Source organism: Bombina bombina, chromosome 3, assembly GCF_027579735.1.
Source record: "Bombina bombina isolate aBomBom1 chromosome 3, aBomBom1.pri, whole genome shotgun sequence".
NCBI lineage: Eukaryota > Metazoa > Chordata > Amphibia > Anura > Bombinatoridae > Bombina > Bombina bombina.
The window spans coordinates 1,083,851,192-1,083,875,959 of record NC_069501.1 but is presented as its reverse complement, the minus strand read 5'-3'; the positions used below and the strand labels follow the sequence as shown (position 1 = coordinate 1,083,875,959).

The window sequence follows — 24,768 nt, the reverse complement described above, 5'->3', positions numbered from 1 at the left end:
AGCACATGTAGTTTAAGACCCTTTTAAAATCACTTCTATTTTCAAATGTGCTTTGCTCTCTTGATATCCATTGTTAAAAATGAATACGCACATATCCTACACTATTGGAAGATAGCTGGTGATTGGCTAGCTAGATGTGTTCAGCTAACTGCCAGTAGTGCAATGTTTTTGTTCCTTCAGCAAAGGATAACAAGAGAATTAAGCATTTTTGATAATAAAAGTAAATTTGAAAGTTATTTAAAATTGCATGTTATTCCCAAATCATGAATTACCTTTTTTGGGGTTTCCTTTCCCTTTAACTACCATTGGTGCAGTCAGTGCAGTGGCACCAGGTCCAAGTGCCGGGAACCTATAGCTGCCAGTCTATTCGTAGGCATGTGCAGAATGTGTGCAATCCTAATACATGGGAGCATTGTATTAGGATTCTCTTGGTATTTTTATTTGAAAAGCAAGAATGTAAGTTTAGATGCCGGACCATTTTTGATGAACAACCTGGGTTCTTCTTGCTGATTGGTGGATAATTTCATCCACCAATAAACAAGTGCTGTCCAGGGTTCTGTACTTTCTTTTTCAAATAAAGATCGCAAGAGAACGAAGAACAATTGATAATAGGAGTAAATTAGAAAGTTGCTTAAAATTGCATGCTCTACCTGAATCACAAAAAATGAATTGGGTTCAGTGTCCCTTTAAGCACAAACACACTAGACTTTAATGTACACTTTAGTCTAGAAATCATATAAGGAGATTTTATGGGGCAGCTTGGACTATGTTAGTGATGTGTTCACACTCATTTATTTTATTATATGCATTTTATTTTTTAAACCGTTATTTTTTACCTGTTACATATGGGATATACATTCCTACCAGGAGGAGGCAAAGTTTCCTAAACTCCTAAAACCTATATAACCACTCCCACCTCACTCATACCTTAGTTTTTACTTTGCCTCTGTTGGAGGTTGTTGAAGTAAGATGATGTGCTTGATTTATTTTCAGTAAAAGGTGCTTCAAAGCATAGTAAAGCTCATGTACAGTGCTTGTTGGAGGGATGTGATTGGAGTACTGCCTCATGATGCAATATTTTCTCCTCATGGGAACTCCTTCATAGGCTATCTGTAAATTTGGTTGCAGGGATTAGTCTTCTGCCTCCCTTTACAGATCATTATACTCCTATTCCATTACCTCTGCTGATATGTTTCAGTACTGGTTTGGCTGTCTGCTACTAAGTGGACGAGTGTCTACGGGTAAGTATATTTTGTATTTTCTTTCCTAAGATATGGTGAGTCCACAGCATTCTCAATTACTGTTGGGAATATCACTCCTGGCCAGCAGGAAGAGGCAAAGAGCACCACAGCAAAGGCTGTTAGTATCACTCCCCATCGCCAATCCCCAGTCATTCTCTTTGCCTTTGTTTCAAAGAGGAGGGGAAGTTTTGGTGTCTAAAAGATTTTCTTCAATCAAGATTTTATTTTTTTGAAAGCCAGAGTAGGTTTGCTGTGATCTTTCCTCTCAAGACTGGGTAGTGGTAGCTTTTAAGCAGTTATGAACTTGTGAGGTTGGCCTCACTGCATTTTCTTAAGTTTGCTGCCCTTGTATAACAAGCCAGAGTAGGTTTACTCTGTCCTTTCTTGTTTTCACAGGTCTCTGTAAGGAGTGGCTTCCTTTCATGCCGGACAGCCAGAGGTGCAGGTAAGTGCCATATTTCTCTTAAACACTGGCACTAAAAGCAGAGATTGCTGCTCAGACGATATAATTCTGCATTTTTACAATTAGGGCTACAGTCCTGAGTTCAAGGAACAGGACTTATAACAGCAGGGAGCAGGCACTGTGGTTTGTGTTTTTGGAGTTATTCTGTTTGTTAGTTAAAATCACTGGTGGCTCAGTAGCTTGTATTTATTTTATTTGCCTATGTCCGGCTGGAAACGTATGGGTGTTTTGTGGTACTCGTAGGGAAGATTACATTTTGAATTGTTAATCCTTAATGGCCGCCGGACCACCTCTGACGTAAGAGGAGAGGCGGACCTGTTTGCTGTGGCGGTATTTTCCTCTAAAGCGCAGGTTTTCGCTGTTGCGTAGCTTATAACAGTTTACTTTCTGGTCTCTGCAGTTAATCATCCGGAGCTTCTGAACAAGCAGAGCAAGAGTCAATATATTTGTCCGGAGTGCAGAGGGGGCAGGTTGGCACCTCAGTGAGAGCGCTGAGGTGTAGAGGTGTTTTGTGTTTAGTCTCTGTCTATCTTCCATATTAAGGGAGGTCTGAATTGCTGTGGCAAGTCATTACATTAATACTAATTTGAAAACTACTTTGTTGTTTGTTTTATTTTTGCAAATGTATCTGTTAGCAGTCCTTAGTTACTTTGGGTACGGATATTCTTAAAGAAACAGTACTGAAAATCTCTAAGTTATTTTTCTTTCATGTAATTAACAAGAGTCCATGAGCTAGTGACGTATGGGATATACATTCCTACCAGGAGGGGCAAAGTTTCCCAAACCTTAAAATGCCTATAAATACACCCCTCACCACACCCACAAATCAGTTTTACAAACTTTGCCTCCAAGGGAGGTGGTAAAATGCTTCATTTTATTGCGTCATTCTTGGCGCGGACTTTTTTGGCGCAAAAATTCTTTTCCGTTTCCGGCGTCATACGTGTCGCCGGAAGTTACGTCATTTTTTGACGTTATTTTGCGCCAAAAATGTCGGCGTTCCGGATGTGGCGTCATTTTTGGCGCCAAAAGCATTTAGGCGCCAAATAATGTGGGCGTCTTATTTGGCGCTAAAAAATATGGGCGTCGCTTTTGTCTCCACATTATTTCAGTCTCATTTTTCATTTGCTTCTGGTTGCTAGAAGCTTGATATTTGGCATTCTTTCCCATTCCTGAAACTGTCTTATAAGGAATTTGATCTATTTTGCTTTATATGTTGTTTTTTCTCTTACATATTGCAAGATGTCTCACGTTGCATCTGAGCCAGAAGATACTACAGGAAAATCACTGCCTGCTGGATCTACCAAAGCTAAGTGTATCTGCTGTAAATTTTTGGTAGCTATTCCTCCAGCTGTTGTTTGTAATAATTGTCATGACAAACTTGTTAAAGCAGATAATATTTCCTTTAGTAATGTACCATTGCCTGTTGCAGTTCCCTCAACATCTAAGGTGCAGAATGTTCCTGATAACATAAGAGATTTTGTTTCTGAATCCATAAAGAAGGCTTTGTCTGTTATTCCTCCTTCTAGTAAATGTAAAAAGTCTTTTAAATCTTCTCTCTCTACAGATGAATTTTTAAATGAACACCATCATTCTGATTCTTTGGACTCTTCTGGTTCAGAGGATTCTATCTCAGAGATTGATGCTGATAAATCTTCATATTTATTTAAGATGGAATTTATTCGCTCTTTACTTAAAGAAGTACTAATTGCTTTAGAAATAGAGGATTCTAGTCCTCTTGATACTAATTCTATACGTTTGGATAAGGTTTTTAAAGCTCCTGCGGTTATTCCAGAAGTTTTTCCTGTTCCTAATGCTATTTCTGCAGTGATTTCCAAAGAATGGGATAAATTGGGTAATTCATTTACTCCTTCTAAACGTTTTAAGCAATTATATCCTGTTCCGCCTGACAGGTTAGAATTTTGGGACAAAATCCCTAAAGTTGATGGGGCTATTTCTACCCTTGCTAAACGTACTACCATTCCTACGACAGATGGTACCTCGTTTAAGGATCATTTAGATAGAAAAATTGAATCCTTTCTAAGAAAAGCTTATCTGTGTTCAGGTAATCTTCTTAGACCTGCTATATCATTGGCTGATGTTGCTGCAGCTTCAACTTTTTGGTTGGAAACCCTAGCGCAACAAGTAGCAAATCGTGATTCTCATGATATTATTATTCTTCTTCAGCATGCTAATAATTTTATCTGTGATGCCATTTTTGATATTATTAGAGTTGATGTTAGGTTTATGTCTCTAGCTATCTTAGCCAGAAGAGCTTTATGGCTTAAGACTTGGAATGCTGATATGGCTTCTAAATCAACTCTACTTTCCATTTCTTTCCAGGGAAACAAATTATTTGGTTCTCAGTTGGATTCTATTATTTCAACTGTTACTGGTGGGAAAGGAACTTTTTTACCACAGGATAAAAAATCTAAAGGTAAAAACAGGGCTAACAATCGTTTTCGTTCCTTTCGTTTCAACAAAGAACAAAAGCCTGATCCTTCGTCCTCAGGAGCAGTTTCAGTTTGGAAACCATCTCCAGTCTGGAATAAATCCAAGCCTGCTAGAAAGGCAAAGCCTGCTTCTAAGTTCACATGAAGGTACGGCCCTCATTCCAGTTCAGCTGGTAGGGGGCAGGTTACGTTTTTTCAAAGAAATTTGGATCAATTCTGTTCACAATCTTTGGATTCAGAGCATTGTTTCAGAAGGGTACAGAATTGGTTTCAAGATGAGACCTCCTGCAAAGAGATTTTTTCTTTCCCGTGTCCCAGTAAATCCAGTGAAAGCTCAAGCATTTCTGAATTGTTTCAGATCTAGAGTTGGCTGGAGTAATTATGCCAGTTCCAGTTCCGGAACAGGGGATGGGGTTTTATTCAAATCTCTTCATTGTACCAAAGAAGGAGAATTCCTTCAGACCAGTTCTGGATCTAAAATTATTGAATCGTTATGTAAGGATACCAACGTTCAAGATGGTAACTGTAAGGACTATATTGCCTTTTGTTCAGCAAGGGAATTATATGTCCACAATAGATTTACAGGATGCATATCTGCATATTCCGATTCATCCAGATCATTTTCAGTTCCTGAGATTCTCTTTTCTAGACAAGCATTACCAATTTGTGGCTCTACCGTTTGGCCTTGCTACAGCTCCAAGAATTTTCACAAAGATTCTCGGTGCCCTTCTGTCTGTAATCAGAGAACAGGGTATTGTGGTATTTCCTTATTTGGACGATATCTTGGTACTTGCTCAGTCTTTACATTTAGCAGAGTCTCATACGAATCGACTTGTGTTGTTTCTTCAAGATCATGGTTGGAGGATCAATTTACCAAAAAGTTCTTTGATTCCTCAAACAAGGGTAACCTTTCTGGGTTTCCAGATAGATTCAGTGTCCATGACTCTGTCTTTAACAGACAAGAGACGTCTAAAATTGATTACAGCTTGTCGAAACCTTCAGTCACAATCATTCCCTTCGGTAGCCTTATGCATGGAAATTCTAGGTCTTATGACTGCTGCATCGGACGCGATCCCCTTTGCTCGTTTTCACATGCGACCTCTTCAGCTCTGTATGCTGAACCAATGGTGCAGGGATTACACGAAGATATCTCAATTAATATCTTTAAAACCGATTGTTCGACACTCTCTAACGTGGTGGACAGATCACCATCGTTTAATTCAGGGGGCTTCTTTTGTTCTTCTGACCTGGACTGTAATTTCAACAGATGCAAGTCTCACAGGTTGGGGAGCTGTGTGGGGATCTCTGACGGCACAGGGAGTTTGGGAATCTCAGGAGGTGAGATTACCGATCAATATTTTGGAACTCCGTGCAATTTTCAGAGCTCTTCTGTTTTGGCCTCTTCTGAAGAGAGAATCGTTCATTTGTTTTCAGACAGACAATGTCACAACTGTGGCATACATCAATCATCAAGGAGGAACTCACAGTCCTCTGGCTATGAAAGAAGTATCTCGAATTTTGGTTTGGGCGGAATCCAGCTCCTGTCTAATCTCTGCGGTTCATATCCCAGGTGTAGACAATTGGGAAGCGGATTATCTCAGTCGCCAAACGTTGCATCCGGGCGAATGGTCTCTTCACCCAGAGGTATTTCTTCAGATTGTTCAAATGTGGGGGCTTCCAGAGATAGATCTGATGGCCTCTCATCTAAACAAGAAACTTCCCAGGTATCTGTCCAGATCCCGGGATCCTCAGGCGGAGGCAGTGGATGCATTATCACTTCCTTGGAAGTATCATCCTGCCTATATCTTTCCGCCTCTAGTTCTTCTTCCAAGAGTAATCTCCAAGATTCTGAGGGAATGCTCGTTTGTTCTGCTAATAGCTCCGGCATGGCCTCACAGGTTTTGGTATGCGGATCTTGTCCGGATGGCATCTTGCCAACCATGGACTCTTCCGTTAAGACCAGACCTTCTGTCGCAAGGTCCTTTTTTCCATCCGGATCTGAAATCCTTAAATTTAAAGGTATGGAGATTGAACGCTTGATTCTTAGTCAAAGAGGTTTCTCTGACTCTGTGATTGATACTATGTTACAGGCTCGTAAATCTGTATCTAGAGAGATATATTATAGAGTCTGGAAGACTTATATTTCTTGGTGTCTTACTCATCATTTTTCTTGGTATTCTTTTAGAATTCCGAGAATATTACAATTTCTTCAGGATGGTTTAGATAAGGGTTTGTCCGCAAGTTCCTTGAAAGGACAAATCTCTGCTCTTTCTGTTCTTTTTCACAGAAAGATTGCTATTCTTCCTGATATTCATTGTTTTGTACAAGCTTTGGTTCGTATAAAACCTGTCATTAAATCAATTTCTCCTCCATGGAGTTTGAATTTGGTTCTGGGAGCTCTTCAAGCTCCTCCGTTTGAACCTATGCATTCATTGGACATTAAATTGCTTTCTTGGAAAGTTTTGTTCCTTTTGGCCATCTCTTCTGCCAGAAGAGTTTCTGAATTATCTGCTCTTTCTTGTGAGTCTCCTTTTCTGATTTTTCATCAGGATAAGGCGGTGTTGCGAACTTCTTTTGAATTTTTACCTAAGGTTGTGAATTTTAACAACATTAGTAGAGAAATCGTGGTTCCTTCATTATGTCCTAATCCTAAGAATTCTAAGGAGAAATCGTTACATTCTTTGGATGTTGTTAGAGCTTTGAAATATTATGTTGAAGCTACTAAATCTTTCCGAAAGACTTCTAGTCTATTTGTCATCTTTTCTGGTTCTAGAAAAGGCCAGAAAGCTTCTGCCATTTCTTTGGCATCATAATTCATCTTGCCTATGTTAAATCGGGTAAGACTCCGCCTCAGAGGATTACAGCTCATTCTACTAGGTCAGTTTCTACTTCCTGGGCGTTTAGGAATGAAGCTTCAGTTGATCAGATTTGCAAAGCAGCGACTTGGTCCTCTTTGCATACTTTTACTAAATTCTACCATTTTGATGTATTCTCTTCTTCTGAAGCAGTTTTTGGTAGAAAGGTACTTCAGGCAGTGGTTTCGGTTTGAATCTTCTGCTTATGTTTTTCATTAAACTTTATTTTGGGTGTGGATTATTATTTTCAGCAGGAATTGGCTGTCTTTATTTTATCCCTCCCTCTCTAGTGACTCTTGTGTGGAAAGATCCACATCTTGGGTATTCATTATCCCATACGTCACTAGCTCATGGACTCTTGTTAATTACATGAAAGAAAACATAATTTATGTAAGAACTTACCTGATAAATTCATTTCTTTCATATTAACAAGAGTCCATGAGGCCCACCCTTTTTTGTGGTGGTTATGATTTTTTTGTATAAAGCACAATTATTCCAATTCCTTATTTTATATGCTTCGCACTTTTTTCTTATCACCCCACTTCTTGGCTATTCGTTAAACTGATTTGTGGGTGTGGTGAGGGGTGTATTTATAGGCATTTTAAGGTTTGGGAAACTTTGCCCCTCCTGGTAGGAATGTATATCCCATACGTCACTAGCTCATGGACTCTTGTTAATATGAAAGAAATGAATTTATCAGGTAAGTTCTTACATAAATTATGTTTTTCTGTTGTATTGTTAAATTTGTTTGCAATATGGACCTGGAGCTTGTGCCTCTGTTGAATGCAAGCTTGGTTTAGAAAACCAAGTTGAACCTCCTTTGCCCTTTTGTTCTTCTTGTATTGAAAGGACATTACTGTATAAAGATAAACTTTTTGTTCCTGAGCCACCACTCCCTCAGGTTGATGCTGTTCAGGCAATGCCGTAGCTTTCTTCTCAAACGGCCCATACTTTAACAACGTCGCATGCAGTGCCCTGCGGTTAATCACAATCTCCTGGAGGAGTCTACAGGGAGTGCAGAATTATTAGGCAAATGAGTATTTTGACCACATCATCCTCTTTATGCATGTTGTCTTACTCCAAGCTGTATAGGCTCGAAAGCCTACTACCAATTAAGCATATTAGGTGATGTGCATCTCTGTAATGAGAAGGGGTGTGGTCTAATGACATCAACACCCTATATCAGGTGTGCATAATTATTAGGCAACTTCCTTTCCTTTGGCAAAATGGGTCAAAAGAAGGACTTGACAGGCTCAGAAAAGTCAAAAATAGTGAGATATCTTGCAGAGGGATGCAACACTCTTAAAATTGCAAAGCTTCTGAAGCGTGATCATCGAACAATCAAGCGTTTCATTCAAAATAGTCAACAGGGTCGCAAGAAGCGTGTGAAAAAAGCAAGGCGCAAAATAACTGCCCATGAACTGAGAAAAGTCAAGCGTGCAGCTGCCAAGATGCCACTTGACACCAGTTTGGCCATATTTCAGAGCTGCAACATCACTGGAGTGCCCAAAAGCACAAGGTGTGCAATACTCAGAGACATGGCCAAGGTAAAAAAGGCTGAAAGACGACCACCACTGAACAAGACACACAAGCTGAAACGTCAAGACTGGGCCAAGAAATATCTCAAGACTGATTTTTCTAAGGTTTTATGGACTGATGAAATGAGAGTGAGTCTTGATGGGCCAGATGGATGGGCCCGTGGCTGGATTGGTAAAGGGCAGAGAGCTCCAGTCCGACTCAGACGCCAGCAAGGTGGAGGTGGAGTACTGGTTTGGGCTGGTATCATCAAAGATGAGCTTGTGGGGCCTTTTCGGGTTGAGGATGGAGTCAAGCTCAACTCCCAGTCCTACTGCCAGTTTCTGGAAGACACCTTCTTCAAGCAGTGGTACAGGAAGAAGTCTGCATCCTTCAAGAAAAACATGATTTTCATGCAGGACAATGCTCCATCACACGCGTCCAAGTACTCCACAGCGTGGCTGGCAAGAAAGGGTATAAAAGAAGAAAATCTAATGACATGGCCTCCTTGTTCACCTGATCTGAACCCCATTGAGAACCTGTGGTCCATCATCAAATGTGAGATTTACAAGGAGGGGAAACAGTACACCTCTCTGAACAGTGTCTGGGAGGCTGTGGTTGCTGCTGCACGCAATGTTGATGGTGAACAGATCAAAACACTGACAGAATCCATGGATGGCAGGCTTTTGAGTGTCCTTGCAAAGAAAGGTGGCTATATTGGTCACTGATTTGTTTTTGTTTTGTTTTTGAATGTCAGAAATGTATATTTGTGAATGTTGAGATGTTATATTGGTTTCACTGGTAAAAATAAATAATTGAAATGGGTATATATTTGTTTTTTTTTTAAGTTGCCTAATAATTATGCACAGTAATAGTCACCTGCACACACAGATATCCCCCTAAAATAGCTATAACTAAAAACAAACTAAAAACTACTTCCAAAACTATTCAGCTTTGATATTAATGAGTTTTTTGGGTTAATTGAGAACATGGTGGTTGTTCAATAACAAAATTAATCCTCAAAAATACAACTTGCCTAATAATACTGCACTCCCTGTATTTGCAAGCAGAAATTGCTGCTCATGTATCCTCTGCTATATCTGAAGCACTAGCTGCCATTCCCATGCTTCAGGGAAGACGCAAGATGAAATTTAGGGAATCGGATAGTAAGGTTTCTGATCCGGTCTCGGCTAACCAGGTTGCTCTTTCTCATAAGTCTGAAAAGGAAGATACGTTGGTAGCCTCTGAGGGTGAAATCTCAGATTCGGATAGTATAACTCCTTCTTCTGATGCTGAAGTGGTATCTTTCAGATATAAGCTTGACACCTTTGTGTTTTATTAAAGGAGATTTTGGTTACCTGTCGTTGTCAACCCTTAGAAATCTAGTAAATTAAATAGATATTTTGATGTCCCCTCCTCTGTTGAGGTGTTTCCGGTACCAGACCTTGCTACAGAGATCATAGCACGGGAATGGGAGAGACCTGGGATTACCTTTTCCCCGTCTTCCAGTTTTTAAAAAGATGTTCTCCATTAAGGAGTCATGGCAGAAGGTGCGATTTCTACTCTGGCTGAGAGAACTACTATTCTTATTGAGGATAGCTGTTCTTTAAAGGATCCAATGGACAAGAAGCTGGAGGCTTACTTGAAAAAGATGTAGTTTCACCAAGGTCTCCAATGGCCAACCTGCAGTGTGTATTGCTACCGTGACAAACACGGCGGCTTATTGGTTTGACGCATTGTCTGAGTCTCTTCAGGCGTAGATTCCCTTGGAGGCGATCCAGGACAGGATTAAGGCTCTTAAGTTAGCCAATTCCTTTATTACTGACGCTTCTTTGCAGGTTATTAGGAGCCAAAATATCTGGTTTTGCTGTATTGGCACGTAGAGCGTTATGGCTGAAATCTTGGTCAGCGGACGTTTCATCCAAGTCTAAACTTTTGGCGATTCCTTACAAGGGTAAGACCTTGTTTGGACCTGGTCTGGCAGAAATTCTTTCCGATATCACAGGTGGTAAAAGGTCTTTTCTGCCACAATATAAGAAAAATAGAGTGAAAGGACGTCAGAGTAATTTTTGATTCTTTCGTAACTTCAGAGGTAAGTCTTCCCTCTCCTCTGCCAAGCAGGAACAGTCAAAACCTTCTTGGAAGGATCTGGAACATCTTGTATCCATGCTAGAGACACTGAACCTGAATATTCTAATCTTTTGAATTTACTTCAAAATGCCAACAATTTGCCAACAATTTTATTTGCAATGCAGTATTTGATGATATGAAAATTAGCATCAAAAGCATGTCTCTAGCTATATTTACCAGGAGAGCCTTATAGCTTAAATCCTGGAATGCTGACGTGGTGTCTAAAACTAGATTATCTTTTTCTTTCCAAGGAAAATAAGCTTTTCTCCTTGAATACAAAAAGCCCAAAGGAAAATTTAGAGCTCCTAATCGTTTTTGTTTCTTTCATCAGAATAGAGAACAGAAAACCGACTCCTCCCTTAAACCCTCTGGCTCAGTCTGGAAACCATCTTCAAATTGGAACAAATCCAAACAGAATAAGAAATCTAATCCAGTCTATAAGACTGCATTAAGGTACTGCCCCCAACCCAGTATTACTGGTAGGGGGCAGATTAAACCTTTTTCAGAAAGTTTGGTTACAATCTGTCCAAAATCCCTGGATTTTAAATATTATTTATCAGGGATATCGAAATTGGATTCAAAATAAGACCTCCCACAGGAAGGTTCTTTTTCACCCATTTTCCAAAACATCCAATAAAAGCTCAAGCTTTTCTTCAATCTGTCTCAGATCTGGAAGATTGGATTTTATTCAAATCTCTTCATTGTACCAAAGAAGGAACACCCTTTCAGACAAATTCTGGATCTGAAGACTCTTATTAAATGTGTAAGAATACCAACTTTCAAAATGGAATATATCAGGAATATTCTGCCTTTTATTCAACAAGGTCACTTTATGTCCACAATAGATTTACAGGATGCTTACCTTCACATCCCAATTCACCCAGAAAATGATCAGTTTCTGAGGTTTTCTATTCTGGAAAATAATTATCAGTTTGTTGCTCTTATGTTTGGTCTATTTACAGCTCCAAAAATATTTACCAAGGTTTTAATCTGTAATCAGAACTCAGGGTATTGCAGTATTTCCTTACCTGGACGATATTTTGGTACTAAGTCTTGTCATTTAGCAGAATTTCACACAAAACAACTCTTGTTGTTTCTTCAAATACATGGTTGGAGGATCAATTTACTTGATTCCTCAGATGAAGGTCACCTTTTTAGGTTTTCAGATAGATTCAGTGACTCTTTCCCTGACAGAAAAGAGATGAATACAATTGATATCCGCATGTCTGAACCTTGAGTCTCTCTCATTCCTTCAGTGGCTCTGTGTATGGAAGTACTAAGCCTCATGATTGCAGCTTCGGATGCAATTCCATTTGCTCGATTTCATATAAGACCTCTTCAGCTTTGTATGCTGTCATTGGTGCAAGGATTATACTCGGATATCCCAAATGATATTTTTAGATTCTTAGCACGCACCTATCTCTGACTTAGTGGCTGAATCACCAGTCTATTACTTAGGGGGCTAATTTTACTTGGGAGGCGAGGTTGCCAATCAATTTTTTGGAACTCCATGCACTCTTCAGGGACCTTCAGGCTTGCCTCTATTGAAAAGGGAGCCTTGTAACATTGTCTGTTTGAAAATGGAGATATCAATAGCTTATGTCAGTCATCAAGGGGGAACTCGCAGTTCCCTAGCCATGATAGAAGTATCTTGAATACTCTCTTGGGCAGAAACCAATTCCTGCCTTATCACTGTGATTCACATCCTAGGTGTAGGCAACTGGGAGGCAGACTACCTCAGTCGTCCGTCCCTACATCCACGAGAGTGGTCTCTCCAAGATGTGTTCTATCTGATGTTAAAATACTGCGACCTGCCAGAAATAGATCTAATGGCCTCTCGTTTGAACAACAAACTTCCCAGGTACCTTGCAAGGTCAAGGGACCCTTAGGCAGAGGTGTTCGATGCTCTAGAATTTTCCTGGTCTTTCCAACCTGATAGCCCCAGCCCACACAGGATTTGGAATGCGGATCTGGTCCAAATGTCCAGTTGCCCGCCATGGACTCTTCCATCCAGATCTAAAGTCGCTACATTTGATGGCATGGAACTTGAATGCTTCTCAGTCATAGAGGATTCTCTTATTCTATGATTAACACGGATTCAGGCCCACAAGCCTGTTTCTAGGAACATTTATCAACAAGTTTGGAAAACTTATATTTCATGTTGTATCAACCATGATTATTCCTGGCATTCTTTAGAATTCCTAGGATACTTCCGTTTTTGCAGAATGGTTTAGATAAAGGACAAATATCTGCTCTTTCTATATTTCATAGGAAGATAGCTAAACTTCCTAATCATTTTTGTGTTCAGGGCTCCTCCTTGGAGTCTTAACCTAGTATTAAAACTTTTAGAGACTCCTCTTTTTGAGCCTATGCATAAATTGGACATTTAAACTACTTTCATGGAAAGTGTTTTCTTTTGGACATCTCTTCTGCTAGAAGAGTTTCTGAATTGTCTGCTCTCTTGTGAGTCTCCTTATCTGATATTCAATCAAGATAAAGCTGTTTTGCAGACTTATTTACATTTTCACTTAAAGTTGTTTCGTCACATGACTTTAATAAGGAAATTGATGTTCCCTCCTTGTGTCCTGATCCAAAAAATGCTACTGAAAGATCTTTGCATTCTTTGAATGTTAGAGCATTGAAATATTATGTTGATGCTGCTAAGGATTTCAAATAGACTTCTAGTCTGCTCTTTTTTTTTCTGGTCCTTAAAAAGGCCAGAAAGCCTCTGGTTGAAACTTTTGATTCACAAAGCTTATTTGAATGGGGGTCAGCCTCCGCCAAAGAGCATTACGGCTCATTCTAGTAGATCAATTGCCACATCTTGGGCTTTCAAGAATGAGGCTTCAGTTGATCAAATTTGCAAAGTGGACACTTGGTCTTCTCTGCATACCTTTTTTACTAAATTTTACCATTTTGATGTTTTTGCTTAGTCAGAAGCAGCCTAGAACTCCCTGCAATCTTCAGGGCCCTTTAGAGCTGGCCTCTCATGAAAGAAGAGTCTTATCTGCATTTTCAATCAAACAATGTAACAGCAGTGGCTTATATCAATCCTCTAGGGAACTCTCTGCTCCCTAGCAATGTAGGAGCTTTCCTAAATTTGGGCTTTGGAAGAGTACAATCTCTCTGTAACATTTCTGCAAATCATATCCTAGGTTTAAAGAACTGGGAAGCAGATTACTTGTTGCCAATTCCTTCATACAGGGGAATGTTTTTCCTTTCCTACCTTTCTACTTCTCCTTGCTTGAATATATGTCAGTCTGGCACACAAGAGAGGTGAGAGGGATTAAGTACTCTTGGAGTTTTGGGAATCTTTGCCTCCTCCTAGTGGCCAGGATTTGAATCCCAGGAGTAACAGCTCGTGGTTTCTCACCACCATGAAAGAAATGTGTTAATCAAGTAAGCATTAATTGTTTGTTCCTGTCAAAATTGTACAGCTTTCTATATATTAAGGAGTGCTATTTTATTATATGCAAGTTTTAAAATGGTTTCGTAAAAAAAAAAATATATTGACATTTATAAGCACTAACCTGTTTTTAGTTTTCTTCATTAATTTTAGTTATTGATTAAAGGATATTTGCGTGATTTATTATTTTGAATTGATTTATATACTTTTGAACAAAATAAGCACTGATTTTTTTTTTCTTTCTGATTTTTATAATATTTTTGACTTTTGTGTTGGCTTACCCTTAAGGGCCTGATGTTTTATAAATTTTTTTTAAAAAAAACGCCGAAATGGAGAGAAATCTCACCAAACCTTTGGAGGCTTTTTTGAGCATTATTTTGTAATGTATGTGTCTCTCTATGTGAAGTGATGGATGTGAAGAAACAACAACAACTTCTCAAGAATTTGCCTTTTTATATCTTTGAGGGACCTCACTGTACTGACGAGATGTATTGGATCATCTCGCCAGATCAGAGAGGTTCAATTTATTTATGTTTATTTATATTTGTTTGTGTTGGACATGTGTGTTTAAGTTTGGGGGGTTTCAAATATAATTATTTTTTTTTTTTTTATAGAATATGAAATAATTTTTGCTTTGCTAAAAGAAGTTGAAGGCAGTTTGCAGACACGACTTATATTTTTGCAGAATGTCATCAAAGAAGCTGCAAGGTAAATATCCAGTTTTAAAATATGGTTCTCCAACTCTCTTCCGCTTGTCCAACCTCTTCTCAACATGGACTTAAACGTCTTTCTCTATGATTTAACTTTTGTGTGAGTTTAATATATTTGATTCTTAAAATGTGTGTATATATGTATGTATATATGTCTGTATGTGTGTATATATATATATATATATATATATATATATATATATTATGCAAAGAGAAAAATGGTATTTTGACAATAATAATTTGACAAGGAAGAAGGAAAACTCCGTAAACCGGGTTGCTGACAAAATGTTTCTTTATATTACTCAAAAATATGTTACACTTTATATGATAAATGGCAACAATAATTAAACCAGCAATGAGTCCCAGTTATTTGTATAGGATTATAAAATTGGCAAAATCCTATAGAAAATACCCATAGAGGCCTCAATAGTAGGGTCACAATGTCCATTCCTTTCAAGGATAATTGCAGAGAGTATACTTTATACCCGTATTGTGTCGGCCATTATACAGCCTAATAATAGGAACAGTTCACATTGACCATGTTTAAACAGAGCATATACTTGGGATTGGAACCTGTGAGATTACGGATTCAACTAGGTTAACACCGCTGTAATAGACAGCAAATATTGCTACTCAGTATGAAATGACACTCTTGGAAAATTTGCTTAGGGTTAATTACGGTCCATGATACAAACAAACGAACCTCCCTTGTGTGCAGTTAGTTCAGCTACTGTTAGCACTTTTCAATTTAGGGATGATTATGGTCCGTGATTTAAACGAACCTCCATGGTGTGCAATACATTCAGCTGCTGCTAGCATTTGTCAGTTCAAGCGGTGCTTATCCCAAAACATTTCCATATATTTACCTACTCGGTGTTCCAATATCCAAAGGCACTTAGTGGTTACCCACGCCTAGTTATTCTTTATCGTTCCTGTTTACTCTTGGCTTGTCTTTACTGGAGCTCAACGTTAATGCGGAGGCGGTCAGCTGTTACCTCTCCGATTTGTTACAAATTTGTACAATTTGTAACGAATCAGAGGGGTAACAGTTGACTGAATGTATTGCACACCATGGAGGTTCGTTTGAATCACAGACCGTAATCGGCTCTAAATTGAGGAGTGCTAACAGTAACTGAACGAACTGCACACAAGGGAGGTTCGTTTGTTTGTATCACGGACCGTAATTAACCCTAAGCAAATTTTCCAAGTGTGTCATTTCATACTGAGTAGCAATATTTGCTGTCTATTACAGCGGTGTTAACCAAGTTGAATCCATAATCTCACAGGTTCCAATCCCAAGTTTATGCTCTGTTTAAACATGGTCAATGTGAACTGTTCCTACTATTAGTCTTTATAATGGCCGACACAATACGGGTATAAAGTATACTCTCTGCAATTATCCTTGAAAGGAATGGACAGTGTGACCCTACTATTGAGGCCTCTAGGGGTATTTTCTATATAAATATAAAGAAACATTTCTTTCATGTAATTAGCAAGAGTCCATGAGCTAGTGACTTATGGGATATACATTCCTACCAGGAGGGGCAAAGTTTCCCAAACCTCAAAATGCCTATAAATACACCCCTCACCACACCCACAAATCAGTTTTTACAAACTTTGCCTCCTATGGAGGTGGTGAAGTAAGTTTGTGCTAGATTCTACGTTGATATGCGCTCTGCAGCAGGTTGGAGCCCGGTTTTCCTCTCAGCGTGCAGTGAATGTCAGAGGGATGTGAGGAGAGTATTGCCTATTTGAATGCAATGATCTCCTTCTACGGGGTCTATTTCATAGGTTCTCTGTTATCGGTCGTAGAGATTCATCTCTTACCTCCCTTTTCAGATCGACGATATACTCTTATATATATATACCATTACCTCTGCTGATTTTCGTTTCAGTACTGGTTTGGCTTTCTACAACATGTAGATGAGTATCCTGGGGTGAAACGGGGGCTGGGGTTTTATTCAAATCTCTTCATTGTATCAAAGAAGGAGAATTCCTTCAGATCAGTTCTGGATCTAAAAATATTGAATCGTTATGTAAGGATACCAACATTCAAAATGGTAACTATAAGGACTATCCTGCCTTTTGTTCAGCAAGGGCATTATATGTCTACAATAGATTTACAGGATGCATATCTGCATATTCCGATTCATCCAGATCACTTTCAGTTTCTGAGATTCTCTTTCCTAGACGAGCATTACCAGGTTGATGGCTCTACCGTTTGGTCTAGCAACAGCTCCAAGAATTTTTACAAAGGTTCTCGGTGCCCTTCTCTCTGTAATCAGAGAACAGGGTATTGTGGTATTTCCTTATTTGGACGATATCTTGGTACTTGCTCAGTCTTTACATTTAGCAGAATCTCATACGAATCGACTTGTGTTGTTTCTTCAAGATCATGGTTGGAGGATCAATTTACTAAAAAGTTAATTGATTCCTCAGACAAGGGTAACCTTTTTGGGTTTCCAGATAGATTCAGTGTCCATGACTCTATCTTTGACAGACAAGAGACGTCTAAAATTGATATCAGCTTGTCGAAACCTTCAGTCACAATCATTCCCTTCGGTAGCCTTATGCATGGAAATTCTAGGTCTTATGACTGCTGCATCGGACGCGATTCCCTTTGCTCGTTTTCACATGCGACCTCTTCAGCTCTGTATGCTGAACCAATGGTGCAGGGATTACACAAAGATATCTCAATTAATATCTTTAAAACCGATTGTACGACACTCTCTGACGTGGTGGACAGATCACCATCGTTTAATTCAGGGGGCTTCTTTTGTTCTTCCGACCTGGACTGTAATTTCAACAGATGCTTACAGGTTGGGGAGCTGTGTGGGGGTCTCTGACGGCACAAGGGGTTTGGGAATCTCAGGAGGTGAGGTTACCGATCAATATTTTGGAACTCCGTGCAATTTTCAGAGCTCTTCAGTCTTGGCCTCTTCTGAAGAGAGAATCGTTCATTTGTTTTCAGACAGACAATGTCACAACTGTAGCATACATCAATCATCAAGGAGGGACTCACAGTCCTCTAGCTATGAAAGAAGTATCTCGAATTCTGGTTTGGGCGGAATCCAGCTCCTGTCTAGTTTCTGCGGTTCATATCCCAGGTATAGACAATTGGGAAGCGGATTATCTCAGTCGCCAAACGTTGCATCCGGGCGAATGGTCTCTTCACCCAGAGGTATTTCTTCAGATTGTTCAAATTTGGGGGCTTCCAGAAATAGATCTGATGGCCTCTCATCTAAACAAGAAACTTCCCAGGTATCTGTCCAGATCCAGGGATCCTCAAGCGGAAGCAGTGGATGCATTGTCACTTCCTTGGAAGTATCATCCTGCCTATATCTTTCCACCTCTAGTTCTTCTTCCAAGAGTGATCTCCAAAATTCTGAAGGAATGCTTGTTTGTTCTGCTGGTAGCTCCAGCATGGCCTCACAGGTTTTGGTATGCGGATCTTGTCCGGATGGCTTCTTGCCAACCGTGGACTCTTCCGTTAAGACCAGACCTTCTGTCTCAAGGTCCTTTTTTCCATCAGGATCTCAAATCCTTAAATTTAAAGGTATGGAGATTGAACGCTTGATTCTTAGTCAAAGAGGTTTCTCTGACTCTGTGATTAATACTATGTTACAGGCTCGTAAATCTGTATCTAGGGAGATATATTATAGAGTCTGGAAGACTTATATTTCTTGGTGTCTTTCTCATCAGTTTTCCTGACATTCTTTTAGAATTCCAAGAATTTTACAGTTTCTTCAGGATGGTTTGGATAAAGGTTTGTCTGCAAGTTCCTTGAAAGGACAAATCTCTGCTCTTTCTGTTCTTTTTCACAGAAAGATTGCTAATCTTCCTGATATTCATTGTTTTGTACAAGCTTTGGTGCGTATAAAACCTGTTATTAAGTCAATTTCTCCTCCTTGGAGTTTGAATTTGGTTTTGGGGGCTCTTCAAGCTCCTCCGTTTGAACCTATGCATTCATTGGACATTAAATTACTTTCTTGGAAAGTTTTGTTCCTTTTGGCCATCTCTTCTGCCAGAAGAGTTTCTGAATTATCTGCTCTTTCTTGTGAGTCTCCTTTTTTGATTTTTCATCAGGATAAGGCGGTGTTGCGAACTTCTTTTGAATTTTTACCTAAGGTTGTGAATTCCAACAACATTAGTAGAGAGATTGTGGTTCTTTCATTATGTCCTACTCCTAAGAATTCTAAGGAGAAATCATTGCATTCTTTGGATGTGGTTAGAGCTTTGAAATATTATGTTGAAGCTACTAAGACATTCCGAAAGACTTCTAGTCTATTTGTTAACTTTTCCGGTTCTAGGAAAGGTCAGAAGGCCTCTGCCATTTCTTTGGCATCTTGGTTGAAATCTTTAAATCATCATGCTTATGTCAAGTCGGGTAAAACTCCGCCTCAAAGGATTACAGCTCATTCTACTAGGTCAGTTTCTACTTCCTGGGCGTTTAGGAATGAAGCTTCGGTTGATCAGATTTGCAAGGCAGCAACTTGGTCCTCTTTGCATACTTTTACTAAATTCTACCATTTTGATGTGTTTTCTTCTGAAGCAGTTTTTGGTAGAAAAGTACTTCAGGCAGCTGTTTCAGTTTGAATCTTCTGCTTATGTTTTCATTTAAACTTTATTTTGGGTGTGGATTATTTTCAGCAGGAATTGGCTGTCTTTATTTTATCCCTCCCTCTCTAGTGACTCTTGCGTGGAAAGATCCACATCTTGGGTAGTCATTATCCCATACGTCACTAGCTCATGGACTCTTGCTAATTACATGAAAGAAAACATAATTTATGTAAGAACTTACCTGATAAATTCATTTCTTTCATATTAGCAAGAGTCCATGAGGCCCGCCCTTTTTTTGGGGTGGTTATGATTTTTGTATAAAGCACAATTATTCCAATTCCTTATTTTATATGCTTTCGCACTTTTTTCTTATCACCCCACTTCTTGGCTATTCGTTAAACTGATTTGTGGGTGTGGTGAGGGGTGTATTTATAGGCATTTTGAGGTTTGGGAAACTTTGCCCCTCCTGGTAGGAATGTATATCCCATACGTCACTAGCTCATGGACTCTTGCTAATATGAAAGAAATGAATTTATCAGGTAAGTTCTTACATAAATTGTTTTTCTGTGACACTCTAAGCTATGGTTGGGCACTTTTATATAAAGTTCTAAATATATGTGTTCAAACATTTATTTGCCTTGACTCAGGATGTTCAACGTTCCTTATTTCAGACAGTCAGTTTCATATTTGGGATAATGCATATGAATTAATCAATTTTTTTCTTACCTTAAAATTTGACTTTTTCCCTGTGGGCTATTAGGCTCGCGGGGGCTGAAAATGCTTCATTTTATTGCGTCATTCTTGGCGCTGACTTTTTTTGGCGCAAATTTTTTTTTCTGTTTCCGGCATCATACGTGTCGCCGGAAGTTGCGTCATTTTTTTGACTTTTTTTTGCGCCAAAAGTGTCGGCGTTACGGATGTGGCGTCATTTTTGGCGCCAAAAGCATTTAGGCGCCAAATAATGTGGGCGTCTTTTTTGGCGCTAAAAAATATGGGCGTCACTATTGTCTCCACATTATTTAAGTCTCATTATTTATTGCTTCTGGTTGCTAGAAGCTTGTTCACTGGCATTTTTTTCCCCATTCCTGAAACTGTCATTTGAGGAATTTGATCAATTTTGCTTTATATGTTGTTTTTTCTATTACATATTGCAAGATGTCTCCGTTTGTCCCTGAGTCAGAAGCCACTTCTGTAAAAATGCTTAACTGAGTTTCAGTTCTACCAAAGCTAAGTTCATTTATTTTAAATGTTATAAATGTTTATCTTTAGCTATGGTTTGTATTAAGTTATTATGATATACTTTTACATGCAGATTCCATTAGTATTTATGCTTTATACATTTCCATTCTTAAGTACAAGAAATGTTTAGAAGATTTATAAGAAATATTTTTTCTGATTAAGGCTTTGTCTGACTTCGTGCCTTCTAATACAATTTTTAGGTCTTTTTCACTTCTTTTTTAATAATTGAAGTTTCAAATGACCAACAACATACTTTATCCTTCTCTGATGATGTTTTTTTCTCTTTCAGAAATTCTCTTCATCAGATATTGACACTAACAAATCTACTTTTTTATATAAATTTTTTTTATTATTAAAGTACATTTGTTCTTTGTTGAAGAGGTGTTGATTATTTTGGATATTAAGGTAACTAGTTCTTTAAAACTAGCTGACACTATTTCTGCCTTTTTATTCTTCTGTGATTTCAGAGGTTTTCCTTCCAATTCCCCATACTAGGGAATGGAATAGGCTGAGAATTTTCTTTTATTTTTAAACTATATTCTTTGTCAGCAGTTAAATTTAATTTGGAGGGTTCTCCAATTTATTGGAGCTATCTCTACTCCTACTAATTATGCTATTGTTGTTATAGCAAAATAGTATTTATTTTCCTTTATATAGTTATATCTTATTTATGGAAAATTATTTAGTTTCAGGTACTTTTCTAAGTATCAGATTATGATTTATTTTAGCATTGTTAAAGGGACAACATTTACTAGACTAGGTGCTGTTGCATTTGTCTTGTTTTGCATTTTGCAAGTCCTCTGTTTTGACTGGTCCTTTAAACTGGACTATCATGCTAATGACTTCATTTGTGTCTTCATTTTATTGAATATATTCGCAAATGAGGGTTAATCTATGTCTTTAGCTATTTTAGCTAGAAGAATTTTGTGTTTTTTAAAAAAAAAAAAAACAAAGAACAAAAAAACAAAAAGAAAATCCATATTTCTTTTATTCTAAGATAATCAATTATAATTGGATTCAATTCTTAACTGTTACTATGGGCTTCAAGATTGAGTTCTAAGACTAAACTTTAAGCTTATATTAGTTTGGTTGTTCTTATTAAGGAACGAATTCCTGAGTTCTTTCCCAAGTAACATGTTTATAATTGGGGTTCGAAATCAGCTCCCTAATATTGCGATGTACGTGCCGTATTCCAGCTTGGCTGGTAAGGGGCAGGTTAAGACTTCTTTGAAATTTATTTGGTTCTATTCTGTCCAAATTTCTTTGATTTTATTCCAGTAAGGCTAACACTTTCTTTCAGTGTGTTTCTGTCCTATATATTCTGGATACTGTTGAAGCATGGCTCAAGCGCTGCTCAGACCTGGAATCTTCTGGGGTATTTCTTCCAGTTCTTTTTCTAGGAACTGGGTTTTGGAGTTTTATTCAAACTATTCTGCCTTTTTTATGGTCATTGATAGCATTATTTGTTTTCATTAGATACAATAAATGCATATTCTTCATTTTTCTGTTTTCATTCAGATTATTTCCTGTGGATGCGGAATCTCATGTTTCACTTGCTCTTCAGGACATAGTTAGAGGATCTTTTTTTCAAAAGCTCTTGATTCCTCACGCAAGGGTCACCTTTTTTTGGTTTCCAGATGGTTTATGTCACTATCTTTGTCTCTCAGACAAGGGACAATTTGATTTGGGTTCCGTCTGTCGGTACCTTTAGTCTCTATTATTTCCTTCAGTTGCTATATATGCATAGAAGTTTTAACAGCATTGGATTCAATTCCCTTTGCTCATTTTCAATGGAAAGATCCTTTCCAGCTTTTTATGAGTGTTGTTTCTTCAAGAACATGGTTGGAGGATCAATTAACCAAAAAGTTTGTTGATTCCTCAGACGAGTAACCTTTTTTAGATTTCCGGATAGATTCAGTGTCCATGTCTCTGTTTCTGTTGGATTAGAGACGTCTGAAATTGGTTTCAGCTTATCGAAACCTTCAGTCTCAATCATTCCCTTCGGTAGCCTTATGCATGGAAATTCTAGGTTCTTATGACTGCTGCATTGGACGTGTTCCCTTGTGCTCATTTTCACATGCGACCTCTTCAGCTCTGTATACTGAACCGGTGGTGACGGGATTATACAAAGATATCTCATTTAATATCTTTAAAACCGATTGTTCGACACCCTCTGACGTGGTACAGACCACCATCGTTTAGTTCAGGGGGCTTCTTTTTTTTCTTCCAACCTGGACTGTGATCTCAACAGATGCAAGTCTGACAGGTTGGGGAGCTGTATGGGGGTTTCTGACAGCACAAGGGGTTTGGGAAATCTCAGGAGGTGAGATTTCCAATCAATATTTTGGAACTCCGTGCAATTTTCAGAGCTCTTCAGTCATGGCCTCTTCTAAAGAGAGAATCGTTCATTTGTTTTCAGACAGACAATGTCACAACTGTGGCATATATCAATCATCAAGAAGGGACTCACAGTCCTCTGGCTATGAAAGAAGTATCTCAAATTCTGGTATGGGCGGAATCCAGCTCCTGTCTAATCTCTGCGGTTCATATCCCAGGTATAGACAATTGGGAAGCGGATTATCTCAGTCGCCAAGCGTTACATCCGGGCGAGTGGTCTCTTCACACAGAGGTGTTTCTTCAGATTGTTCAAATGTGGGTGGGGACTTCCAGAAATAGATCTGATGGTTTCTCATCTACACAAGAAACTTCCCAGGTATCTGTCCAGATCCAGGGATCCTCAGGCGGAAGCAGTGGATGCATTGTCACTTCCTTGGAAGTATCATCCTGCCTATATCTTTCCGCCTCTAGTTCTTCTTCCAAGAGTAATCTCCAAGATTCTGAAGGAATGCTCGTTTTTTCTGCTGGTGACTCCAGCATGGCCTCATAGGTTTTGGTATGCGGATCTTGTCCGCATGGCTTCTTGTCATCCGTGGACTCTTCCGTTAAGACCAGACCTTCTGTCATAAGGTCCTTTTTTACCATCAGGATCTCAAATCCTTAAATTTAAAGGTATGGAGATTGAACGCTTGATTCTTAGTCAAAGAGGTTTCTCTGACTCTGTGATTAATACTATGTTACAGGCTCGTAGATCTGTATCTAGGATGATATATTATCGAGTCTGGAAGACTTACATTTCTTGGTGTCTTTCTCATCATTTTTCCTGGCATTCTTTTAGAATTCCGAGAATTTTGCAGTTTCTTCAGGACGGTTTGGATAAAGGTTTGTCTGCAAGTTCCTTGAAAGGACAAATCTTTGCTCTTTCTGTTCTTTTTCATAGAAAGATTGCTAATCTTCCTGATATTCATTGTTTTATACAAGCTTTGGTTCGTATAAAATCTGTTAAGTCAATTTTCTCCTCCTTGGAGTTTGAATTTGGTTCTGGGGGCTCTTCAAACTCCTCCGTTTGAACCTATGCATTCACTGGACATTAAATTACTTTCTTGGAAAGTTTTGTTTCTTTTGGCCATCTCTTCTGCTAGAAGAGTTTCTGAATTATCTGCTCTTTTCTTCATTATAAACTTTAACTATTAAACTATTTAAACTTTATTTTGGGTGTGGATTATTTTTCAGCGGAATTGGCTGTCTTTATTTTATCCCTCCCTCTCTAGTGACTCTTGCGTGGAAGATCCACATCTTGGGTAGTCATTATCCCATACGTCACTAGCTCATGGACTCTTGCTAATTACATGAAAGAAAACATAATTTATGTAAGAACTTACCTGATAAATTCATTTCTTTCATATTAGCAAGAGTCCATGAGGCCCACCCTTTTTTTGTGGTGGTTATGATTTTTTTGTATAAAGCACAATTATTCCAATTCCTTATTTTTTATGCTTTCGCACTTTTTTCTTATCACCCCACTTCTTGGCTATTCGTTAAACTGATTTGTGGGTGTGGTGAGGGGTGTATTTATAGGCATTTTGAGGTTTGGGAAACTTTGCCCCTCCTGGTAGGAATGTATATCCCATACGTCACTAGCTCATGGACTATGAAAGAAATGAATTTATCAGGTAAGTTCTTACATAAATTATGTTTTTGTCAGCAACCCGGTTTACCGAGTGTTCCTTCTTCCTTGTCAAATTATTATTGTCAAAATACCTTTGTGCTGGGCTAAGAGTCACTATTTTTCTCTTTGCATAATAAATATTTTTTGACTCTCCGTGCACAAGCGAATGGTTGTAAATAGGTATTCCTATACC

The 24,768-nt window shown here is 38.7% G+C and overlaps 1 protein-coding gene across 1 annotated transcript in view; it reads left to right on the top strand.

The window, feature by feature from the left end:
- INTS6 (integrator complex subunit 6) overlaps positions 1-24,768 on the top strand; it is a 305,149-nt gene that overhangs the window by 275,507 nt on the left and 4,874 nt on the right. The window contains exon 14 of the mRNA XM_053705560.1: positions 14,675-14,768. Within this exon, the coding sequence (XP_053561535.1) occupies positions 14,675-14,768 (94 nt within the window). The remainder of the gene's footprint in view (positions 1-14,674; positions 14,769-24,768) is intronic.